Raw genomic sequence first — 12090 nt, 5'->3', positions numbered from 1 at the left:
GATAGATTAATAATATTGTGCTGGAAAGCAAAGTCGGCGCTTGGAACCGCAAGATTATTATTAGTAGATGCTGTCATTTCAGATCGTTCTACGCGTGTTTCTTGAACTGTTGACGTTTGTGTCGTTCTACTGGATTTGTTGGAGTTTATTATAATAGTGGGGTTAATATTTGTAGCTGCCTCCGTTCTTGATTCTTTTTCGCTTGTTATTGATTTTGACCACACGTGTTCTGGAACCCCGTCTCGAATAAATTTTTTGTGTTTGGTCTTGCGTACCTCAGTCGCTCTCTTTTCTTCAAAGAACATAAGCTCTGTGGCCTCCAGCGCGGTAAGGGTAATTTGTTGATGAGCACGACTCTCTTCCATTCTCAGAGCCACCAACGCCTTCTCAAAGTGGCCAATGGTAACTACAAGCAAATTTAAAGAGGCAGATTGTAGTATACGATTCCAATTAGCCTTCTCCTCTTCACACAGGTCACCCATTGATGGTGTTAGCGACACTTGTAAACCTTTTGGTACGATTTTTGATTCAAGATAGGCCTTTAGGCTATGAATATGTAGTTCATGCCTAATTCGTTTATCCACAATTTTTCTTAATTTTAAAAATTTAGAGTTATTTGAGGAAGGCTGTCGGTAGGATGAGTGAGAGAGAGTCGGCGTACTCACGCGGCCTGAATGTCACTGTTGACGAACCCGTTGTGCCGAACCGCAGCGCTTTCGAAGATCGTAGCGTGATAGAGGGGTGCTGGGAAGCTCTTCTTTCCGGCTGGATATCGTATCAACCTGGCCCTCCACCGTGGAAGCCAGTTGACGCTGCGCTGCACTAGAATGGCCTGATGCTCCGCCTGGGCTTGCTGGAGTACTGGCGCCGCTCGCTCCGGATTTCGGTGTTGTGCTGGGAGTGGTGGGGGTATGTACATGGTTGGCCTTAGATGGTGGTTGTTGTCGGTGGGTTCCTGCGGATAAGCTGGTTGCTGAGGTGGATCTCTCGGTGGTGCTGTCTCGTGTGGTGTCCCTGGGCGACTTCGGGATAGCAGGAACAACTTTACTCTCCAATTTGCGAAGATGTGGTGGCCGCGTTGGTGTTGGCAGTAGAGCCCTGCGTTGGGTCACGGTTGATCTTGCACCGGCCATCTCGGAGAAGAGCCCTGAGTTTTCTTGCGGTTTTTTGGGGCGGCACCCTTGTAGGACCCCTGTTTTACCCTCCTCTTCCTGTCGCTGCGTCTCCGCGATGGTCGGGAACCGTTGGTCTCCGGCTTGCATGTATTCTTCCTGGTGGCTCTTGAGAACCTCTGAGTAGGTGCGAGGCACCTGGGTGTGACACTGCACGGGGAACCGGCTGAAATCGTCTCCTGCCGGCAGGTGGTCTTGCCATTCTATCAGGAAATGTCGCTGGTAGTCAAGGAGCAGGTTATAAATATGCCATGACAAGATGGAAACTCCACCAAAACTTGGATGAACTCCATCTGCTGCGAGGACACTGGATGGTGGATAGGTCTCCAGCGAATGGTTGAGGAAAAACGCTTTCGTTTCTCGTCGACAAAGTTCAGAAAGCTGGTAGTTGAACCTCTCAGCCCGGCGATTGAATTTATCAACGAATCGCCAGTTACTGGACCGTCGCCGGCGGTTAGGGGCGCGGGGTAGTACCAGCGTTGCATATATTACTTGAATTTTGGGTCGCTCAGTGCGGATGATGTTCAAGGCTTCTGCGTACCTTTCGATCGTGGTGTGGATGTCGTCGCTGCTGAGATCATTTGTTCCCAAATGCAGAATCACACCGATCACACTTGAAGGAACGAAGTCCAGTAGATTCTTGAGGTCGCTGATCTTGGCTCCAGGTTGGGTAATGAAGGCCGGGGAGCACCGACTCGCGGCGTCAAAGTGGTTGAAGAGGTGCTTAGTCTGTGAATCTCCAATTACTGCCCATTTTGGCGGATGAAGAGGAAATTTCCAAAAAACTGTTTTAGAAGCGTTACTAGCAGCCATCGATGAAATGCAGTATAGAAAGATAAACGTATTTGGTTGCTAGAGGCAAAAATTCAAAGTTGAAAACGCTTCATTTAGCCATAGATTTATTTTGAGTCGACGTTTCGGACAGAGCCTGTCCTTTCTCAAGACTGAAGTTACAGGGGTCTTCTTCCTCTTCTTAAGGAGTTGGCACTGGCACACATGTACGACACATGAACAAAAGAAACAAACGGTGGCAAAGAATACTAGAAAAGATACAGATAGAAAGGGAAAAAAAGGGGAACCAATAAAAAAGAAAGAAGAAATAAAAAAGAAAAAAGAAAAACGTGTTGTACCCCGCCGCCCACCCCGAAGCCGCGGGGAGCCGACCCCGGACGAGGGAAACAAAAAAAAAGGAAGACACGGAGCGGGGGAGGATAATGGCTACCCATCAAGGCAACGGAGCGGCGGCGTGTAAGGTGGACAGGAGCAGACGGTGGCGGGATCGCCCTACACACAAAAGTTAAAGACGCGTGCACTCGCGTGCCCCGTACACAAAGAGTAAACAAATAAACAGAATAAAATGCAGACAGGGTCGGAGCTTCCGTCATCTTGAACCACTTCGGCAGCCAGAGCCAAGGCCGAATCAGCGGCGCCGTGAGCTTAACTAAACACACGTGCACTGTGCATGAAAACACCCAGACACACAGCAGTAAAACATCCGAGCTCATGCCAGTGTCGCGTGGCGGCTAAATGACAATGGCGGGAGCATTTAAGCGAGTAAGGTGTACAGAAACAGACGGTGGCGGAATTGTCCAACATATATAAATTGGAGATGCTTGCACTCGCGTGACCTGGCCAGAAAAAGTAAACAAATAAACAAAATAAAATGCAGACAGGACAGGAGACTTCCGTCATCTGGAACCATTTCCGCAGCCCGAGTCAAGGTAGAATCAGGGCGCCGTGAGCTTAACTACCCTCACGTGCACTGTGCCTGAAAACACCCACAAAAGAAAAAAAGTGGAAAAACATCCGAGTTCGGCCAAGTGTGGTGTGGGAGGTAAATGTGAATGGCGTGAGCAATTAGGCAAGGGTTCTTCAATTGCACCCCGTCGTCAGGGTAATCGAACTGGGAAGATAGGGGCAGGATGGGGTAGGGAATGAAGAAATTTGTGTGAGCTTGAAAAAGACGTCGCTGGCAAGAAACGACCGAGGTATGTCAAGCTGGCTCTCGTAATGTCAGCAACGGCCCTGCAAGGGGCGGATGGAGGACAATACACCTGGACTTTCATTAATGCCGTGAGGAATTGTTTCAAATTTGTAAATGAAGTACGACTCGCGTTGTTCTCTTTCCCGGGTGTTGTTGAACCCACCCTGTAGGACTGTTAACTTAATTGCATCAAATGGGTGGTTTCGCTCATTAATGTGTTTTGACAAGGGAAGGTTGGGTAGGGATAAGATATGCGCGCGGTGGTTATTAAAGCGAATTCGTAGAGGGTTGACGGTCTGTCCAATGTACTGCATACTGCACACACTGCATTCTAGGAGGTATATTACGTTGCAGGAATCACAGTCAAAGTTGCCATTAATTTCCCATTTGAAGCCTGAAGCTGTGCTTACTGCACAGCTTGATGTTTGTATATGTTTGCAGACCTGGCATCTACTTTTTCCACAGGGCCGGCACCCCAAAACCGGCTGGTTATTTGTTTTTGAGTGTACAAGAATATTTTTAATGTTTTTTGGTCGTCTGTAGATCACGTGAGGGGGAGCAGTGAAAATTTTGGTGAGGCGCTCGCTTTGTTCGAGGATGTTGAAATGTTTTCTGAGGATTTTGTTTACGTTAGGCGGGTTACTGGTGAAGGTAAGTACGAGATTGGCCCGGTGGTCTGTTTCGTCGTTGTAGCGACATCCCTCCAGTATTTGCTCTCGGTTGAGTTTAGATGCCTTTTCAATGGCATCGTCGACAATGGCGGGGGGGTATCGTTGCTTAATGAGGACTTCTCGCATGCGTTTGGAATTTTTTACGAAGTCCTCGTCTTGGGAACATATTCTTTTAAATCGATGTGCCTGAGAGTATGGGATGCTTGTTTTAGAGTGACGAGGATGGCAGCTTTGGAAGTGTAGGTATTGTTGGCGGTCCGTCGGTTTTCTATATACACCGGTGGTAAGTGAGCCTTTGTTTACCGAAATCTCAACATCTAGAAAGTTAATTTTGGTGTTGGAGTACGTGTAAGTGAAAGATATGTTGGGGTGGACGAGGTTGAAGTTTTCAATAAAACGTACGAGTTCTTGCTCTGTGTCAGTCCATATTAAAAAGATGTCATCCAAGTAGCGTTTGTATAGGGTGGGCTTAATGGGGCAATCTTTCAGAAATTTGGATTCAATACTATGCATGAAGATATTGGCGTAGGTTGGTGCCATCCTTGTACCCATGGCTGTGCCATTAATTTGCAAATAGTGTTCATTGTTAAATTCGAAGTTGTTATATTCGAGTACGATTTTTGCCAGTATTTCTAAAACACGTGGGGTAGGGGTTTCCTCCTTTCTGTTTTGTTCATACGCTTCGATCAGAGATTTAATGCCATCGGAATGAGGAATGTTTGTGTAGAGAGAGACTACATCTAGTGTTGCCAGGAAGGCTCCTTCCGGGAGTTTGAGACCTGCTATTGCGCGAAGGAAATGGTTTGTGTCGCGTATGTATGATGCGTGTGTTGTTGGAATATGTCTAATTAGTGTGTCAATGTAACTGGAAATCGGTTCTGTAATCGTGCCAATGCCAGATACTATAGGGCGGCCAGGATTATTCTTTTTGTGGATTTTCGGTAACATGTAGAATCGGCCCGGCGACGGGTGTGGTGCGGTGAGGGCTTTAGATAACCGTAGGGATATGTCCCCATTCTTCGCAAGTTGACCCAGGGTCTCCGCTACAAAATGTTGGTATTGCGCAGTTGGGTCTGCTTCAAGACGTTGATAGAAACTAATGTTAGAGAGTTGTCTCAAGCCTTCTTCAATGTATTTTTCGCTGTCCATGACAACTATACCACCTCCCTTATCCGCTGGTTTTATGATTATATCTGTCCTTCTGCTCAGAGCCTTCAATGCATCCCGTTCGTTTTTAGACAAGTTCTGCCTCCCTGGAGTTTGGTTCTTGTAGGCGTAAATAATGTCTTTCTGGACGGCGTTAATGTACATGTCCAAGTGTTTGTCCCTTCCTATACTAGGAGTCCAGTGGTGGTTAGTAACGACGAGTTCTCTGCTATCCGCGGTAACCCGCGCCCGATCGAAGAAGTATTCCCGGAGTCGCAACATTCGTGCAAAGTTGTCCAAATCTTTTAACACCGAGAATTCGCTGTATTTACCGGTGGTAGGGCAGAATGTAAGGCCTCGAGAAAGAACGGATATTTCCTCTCTCGTTAAGGCCCTGGTTGATAGATTAATAATATTGTGCTGGAAAGCAAAGTCGGCGCTTGGAACCGCAAGATTATTATTAGTAGATGCTGTCATTTCAGATCGTTCTACGCGTGTTTCTTGAACTGTTGACGTTTGTGTCGTTCTACTGGATTTGTTGGAGTTTATTATAATAGTGGGGTTAATATTTGTAGCTGCCTCCGTTCTTGATTCTTTTTCGCTTGTTATTGATTTTGACCACACGTGTTCTGGAACCCCGTCTCGAATAAATTTTTTGTGTTTGGTCTTGCGTACCTCAGTCGCTCTCTTTTCTTCAAAGAACATAAGCTCTGTGGCCTCCAGCGCGGTAAGGGTAATTTGTTGATGAGCACGACTCTCTTCCATTCTCAGAGCCACCAACGCCTTCTCAAAGTGGCCAATGGTAACTACAAGCAAATTTAAAGAGGCAGATTGTAGTATACGATTCCAATTAGCCTTCTCCTCTTCACACAGGTCACCCATTGATGGTGTTAGCGACACTTGTAAACCTTTTGGTACGATTTTTGATTCAAGATAGGCCTTTAGGCTATGAATATGTAGTTCATGCCTAATTCGTTTATCCACAATTTTTCTTAATTTTAAAAATTTAGAGTTATTTGAGGAAGGCTGTCGGTAGGATGAGTGAGAGAGAGTCGGCGTACTCACGCGGCCTGAGCCTTTAATCAACCAAATGATCACGCAGGCTTCCGTAAAGTATATTCCACAATAGATCATATTCACACTATCAATCAATTGATAGAGAAATGAACAGGGTATAACCAACCTCTATATATAGCCTTCGAAATCGTTCGACTCAGAAGAAACCTCAGCAGTCATACAGATATTGCGTAATCAGTTTGTAGAAGAGCCTTATTTCAAAATACTGGAGATTAGATATAGCAACTGCATAGCTACCATAGTCCTGCCTAAAGTGGGCAATAAAATCTTTGTAATGAAAGGCGTCAGCCAGGGTGACACTGTCTCGCCAATGTTATTCAACGCCGGTTTACAGGAGGTATTACGAAGCCTTAATTGGGAACAGTTGGGAATAAGAGTTAATGGAGAATACCTAAATAATCTGCGATTCGCTGTTGACATTGCCTTGCTGAGTCACTCAGAAGGTGAGCTGAAAATCGCGATCAATGAGTTACACAGGCACAGCAGAACGCTGGATCTAAAATTTGACATCCAGAAAACCAAAGTAATGTTCAACAGTCTAGCCAGGGAACAACAGTTCACACTTTTCAGCAAGGGGCTGAAAGTGATAAAAAAATACGTTTACTTAGGGCAAGTAGTGACACCTGATCCGGATCACAAGAGCGAAATAACTAGGATAGGAATGGGCTGGAGCGCATATATATGGTAGTTTATCTCGGATCACGAATAGCCCTCAAGAGAAAAATGTACAACAGCTGAATCTTACCAGTACTCACCTACGGGGCAGAAACGTGGAGGCTAACGAAAATGATTCAGCTTCAGTTAAAGACAATGCAGCGAGCCATGGAACGAAAAATGATAGGTGTAATGTTAAGACACCGGTAGCGGGCAGAGTGGGTGAAGGAACAAACGTGGCTTAATGGTATTCTAGTCGAAATCAAGGGGAAGATATGGTCTTGGGCAGGGCTTGTAATGGGAATGCAAGATAACCGCTGGTGGTTAAGGGCAATGGAGTCGATGCGAATGCAAGGCAAGTGCTGCGGGGGTGGCTGAAAGTTTGGAGGGCGGATGAGATTAAAAAGTTTGCCAGGATGCTGTGGTCGCAGCTGGCTCAAGAGAGGGTTAGTTGGAGAGACGCGGGCGAGGCCTTTACCCTACAGTGGCCGTGGTCAGGTTGATGATGATGATGAGGCGGAAAGACGGGTTCAGGCAATAGTGGCGGAAGTAAGATGGAAAAACAGCATTTCTTTTGCAACTGACTTGCAAAGGAACTGCATCGCAAATGGCTCGGCCTCTTTATACTTACCTTTCTGCCACTTGCCTGGACTAGACTTTTCCATTCTTGTGCTGTGTATCTACCGACCACGTATCCTTACTTCAATTCAGTAATGCGCCACCAGAGTCCTCGTGTTATTTTATTGGCATATTTCAGACATTTATTACATATTTAAGACAAATGGTCGTATTTTAACCGATACCTGCCACAGATCTCAAGTAAAGAACCACTAACAGCCCGTAATTAGTTTGTCCTTTTCACACAACGGTTCCAATATCCGCTCAATATAAATCTGTATGAGCTGTAATTGTATTTGAGGATTAAAGCGTAACTGGCGACCTCTGCCTGCTTCAACAGATTAGTGATGAGTGACGTAAACCTCTACAGCACAAATAAGATTATACTCAGACGTAACCTTCGTTACCTTCATTTGTTGTAACGTAGGCGCCGACGGGCCAATTTTTGGTGAGAAAAGTGGTTATGAATGTCTCTGGATGGCTCTGGCGCATTTTTGAAGCGAAAGCTTCACTGCGCTAGGTTTTAAAGAGGGCAGCATCTGTGCAGTCACGTGACAGATGTCACGTGGGGTCACGTGGCAGGTCATGTGACCAACTGACGTCATCACAATCTGCCCGCCGTGGCAGATGGCAACTGCCCCATCAGACTGCCCCATCTGCAGTACTGTGCCATGCAAACCAAGCACGGCTTAACCAAAGTTTAAACCACAGCTAATTTCTTGGAACGGGTCCATCCCCAAGCATTCCTGACTAAGCTCAAATGCAGCAGGCAACGCCTGGTACCTTTTTCTGATGCAGCTACCGAGCGTCTCATAGATAGACGGTATTGTTATCACTACATGCTTATCTGTATTGTATCGTCATCACTACTAGACTATATTGTCATAACTACACATATCCAGAGTCACTATGGCGAGTGCCCTCACCTTCCTCCTCGCGCGATCGTCGTGGGCATGGCGCCTCTTGTTCCTCATTGGTGATGCCTTCTCCAGGAGCCACACCCTGGGCTGTAGAAATTCCAGTACGGGATGTTCCCTGTACATCACTGCTCGAGCTGTTCGGGGCGCTCTGTGACTGTGATGCCTGAAATATTTGCACCTGCAAAGGATCGTCAGAAAATTATCGAATTCTGTTTTCTTCCAAGGTACGTAGATACCGATTGCTGAAAGCTCAACGCGAACAGGGTGGTGCAGTGTATTGCAGGCCCAGAACAACAAGGACATTTTGAACATTTGTTTTTCTAAGCGTTACTTTCTGAGTGTTGCACGGGGTTTTCCGTGGAAGCCAATATTTCCTCACATTATCCAGCAGGCGATTTTTCACTGGTGCCCATGGCCAAAATTTGAAATGAATGCAGAGAGGAATAACTGGTCCCGCTTGCTATGCAGTGTTCGAATTCGGTATAAGCGTTATCCTCGTAAATCGGAAGTTACACACGCGTTACTAAGCACGCTGTTTTATATAACAGCGCTGTGAAAGTGTATCGGTGACTACACGGAGACCGCTATCCTGAAGACCTCTTAGTCTTTGAAGAATCAGCTTGAAATTATCAGCGCTACGAGTCGAAGTCACCTTAGACGGTGCGAAAGAAAGGTAATCCACAAAACGAGAGTGGGATGAGAACGGCGTACAACGCTTTTCAATGGTCAAAATATACTCTCAGGCTTTTGCATGCCCAGCATTTTTGCTCAAATGTTTCGAATATTCAAATCATGTAACCTGCTGTTACGACAATATGTGAGGTGATGTTCTATTCTTACGAAGCACGACAAGATCTTTCTTCTAAAGTTTATTCATCGCTGGCAACGCAGCAGTTAAGAATGTCATAAAAAACCGATGGAAAACGTTTTGGACGATCGCAACAAACGGTCAAAGATGAGATCAGCAGGTATATTGACTGTAATAGTGAAATCTTACACTGTATGAAAAACTGATTTCAAATAACCTATTTCGTTCAAAAATGCTTTTGTGTAGGATTGTTGGGCAGGATTCTCTTTGAGCCAAGTAGCTGCAAAAGTATATAGTGACGTAGAAGCCCTGATTGCCATTTATGGACGTTTTATGGGCGAAGTGGAACGTGCTTGCCTTGATCACTTAAGAAGCGATCCCATAGGCCCGGAAACACCCGCTCTTCACATAACATGCGCATTTCGATCGACCAGACCAATAGAACTACAATATTTGCAGCGTTTGTGTCGTGTGTGTGGGTGTTGTCGTCTTGTGCCGCTTTTAGCGCTTAGGTTCGCGTAACAATCTACAGCCAGCAGGAAATTCCCCAAAATTTATGATCTGATCCGTAGACATCACAAACTTTTCGAGCACAGATGGTCACTCGCATGTCTTCCACCCTCCCTCTTATGAAACCTGGACAAGGCGCGTTCGCACTTCCATTAAGGCGAAATGAAAAGTGCGCCTATACTCAAATTTCTTACTGCACGAAAGGCAAATTGGTCACTGTATATCCATCGTGACGCTTCAATGACGGCTGCGCAGTGTTTTCAGAAAAATAAACTATTAACCTCTGGACGCATTCAAGTTTGTAAGAGCAGTGCATGGATTTCCATAACGGAGTGGAATGTGGCCGTTACCTGTCTGGCCTTCGGTCCGACAATTGGCGGCAATTCTTCGCCTGTAACGTAGAGTCCTGGAACAGAGTAACAGTGCAGATGAGTCCGGAGCATTGCAGACAGTGGACTCTCTTAACAAGATGTGGAATGTTTCTGCGTGCGCAATAAACTTGTCGCCAGCCACGCAATAAGTGTCTCGCTTCAACTGCGCCCAGCCTCGGCCAGGCAAAGTTTTTTTACAATGGCCAAAGGGGCTTTAGAAGAAAAAAAGGTCAAATCCCGGTGGTTGGTACGTTTATGTTAGAAATTTTTTCAATGGGCATTTTGTTGTCTAAGCTACTATTTCGGACGCATCAAGGGAAGTGCTAGAGATGCTAGGAACGCAGGGTTTCTCGGTATTAGACAAAAAGCTGACATCTACCATGGAAAGGCGCAGAAATGCCGGAAGCATGAGTTTTCATATTTGGCTTGGCGTTTGATAGGCATGGAATAAGCTGCAACAATAAGACTTTTTTCACGGAAAAACCTCGAAGAAGTGCTGTCAAAGGTTCCACAAGAGCCTGACACCTAAATGGCACTTGCCTTAATTTAATCGAAGAAGTGAAAAATCGCACATTCGCAGTAAATATTCTGCATACAGCGGGCAGCATTTCGGCAAAGCCTCCACATGCATACCCCATCCGAGGCAGAATACACGTTTTCGGCCGAACACTATCAAGGCAGATAAGAAGCCTCGTCTTCTCGCATTCAGTACGTGAATGAAGCACTGTTCAAGAAACTCACGCAGACAGTGGAGTGAGTTCTCAATGAGGAATTCACAGTGAGGAACTCTAGAGTGCCATGTATGAAACATGGCGTATCCTGTTTGAGCTCAAGTCCTTCGCTTTCGTGTGCATTTTCATGAAGATGTAAATTCAGTATCGCTTGCAAACGAAACACAACTTTGTTCTTTCAAAGCGGCTCATAAGGGCAAGAGTCTGCTTTCCCTGTTTAAAAAGCAGCGTTTTAAATTAACCTGCCCGACTTGCCGAGAGCGTGCAATACAACCAATGCGCGCTCTTTGATCCTATGCTTGGCGCAGCTCTTTTGACAGGACTAGCTGTACCCGCCCCTAGATTCATTCAGGTCATTTTTCGGTCAACAGCCCGCCTACGGTGTCGCGGTCAACATCGACTTGCGCAACCTAGTCATCAAAAGCAGAACAAAAAAAGTAAATATCGCGGACATAAAATCTACAACGCATTTGCATGTCCCGTTATTCACTGCACGCATGGTGGCGTAAGGAACACTTTTTTTATTGGCGCTGTTTCGAAGGGGAAACGTTGAGGCCTTTTCGGGATACGCCTGGTCAAGGTACTTCGGTATCTCCACCTCAACGCGAACCGCAAGGTTACTCCGCGAGGGCATCATTGTTTCGAAGTTGTCACGCTGTCGACAATCTGTACTACGGATTCTCCATTTATGGAGTGTGCGAGATACTTGAAGGTTGCGGTTCCCGCGGCCGAACCTGGTAGGTTTAATGCACGTCACAGGTAACCTCCGTTGCTTTGAGTTCAGCGCGCCTTCGATCTCCCGCGCTATACAGTTGGGAACTTTCGTTAAAAGAAGTTCATCGGAAGTATCCTACCGCGGCTAATGCTGTGCTTGAAGCAGCCAAATTCCACGCACACGCACACACTGACATCCCTTCAGTGACATCCGTGGAAGCTTTGTACTGGTATTGCAAACGCAGAAAGATACGCGAAAAAAAAAACAGCAGGCACCGGAATGGGTCACATTCTATAGGTAATGGCGGATAGGAAGGACGTGGTATCGGTTCCAACGACTGCTACCGCTTATTCTAGTTTTTATCATCTTTAACCAGAGCAAATCTGCACGTCATTCGTGCACCTTAAAAAACGCCGTTCGGCTCCAGCGATCATCCACACAACTAGCCGCTTGTCTCAGGTCGGGCTGTCGGCTCACTGTACGCTCGTTGCTTTATCTGCCACTTTTGCGCCGGGACATGCATTAGAGCGTCCCGGCCATCTTAGTGCGGGTTCCTCACGACAGCTTTGACAGAACAAATGAAGGTATTTCCCAACAACGACAGAAAGAACGGTCCGAGAGGACAGCCGCAGCCACGCACGCACTCCTTCTTGCAATGACTGCCGTCTGAATAACAGCTAGTATTCAATTCTTAACGCGCGCATCTTTTCCAG

At 46.2% G+C, this 12090-nt stretch overlaps 1 protein-coding gene across 1 annotated transcript in view; it reads right to left on the bottom strand.

Annotated features, from left to right (window-relative positions):
* Positions 1 to 12090, bottom strand: part of LOC144104207 (uncharacterized) — a 37709-nt gene that overhangs the window by 24733 nt on the left and 886 nt on the right. The window contains exons 3-4 of the mRNA XM_077637111.1: positions 9911 to 9966; positions 8249 to 8420 (exon numbers count right to left, since the gene is read on the bottom strand). Coding sequence (XP_077493237.1) covers positions 8249 to 8420; positions 9911 to 9966 — 228 coding nt within the window. The remainder of the gene's footprint in view (positions 1 to 8248; positions 8421 to 9910; positions 9967 to 12090) is intronic.

This window comes from Amblyomma americanum, chromosome 1, assembly GCF_052857255.1.
Source record: "Amblyomma americanum isolate KBUSLIRL-KWMA chromosome 1, ASM5285725v1, whole genome shotgun sequence".
Taxonomy (NCBI): Eukaryota; Metazoa; Arthropoda; class Arachnida; order Ixodida; family Ixodidae; genus Amblyomma; species Amblyomma americanum.
The sequence above is the reverse complement of the archived record's forward strand: the minus strand, read 5'-3'. Positions and strand labels throughout refer to the sequence as shown.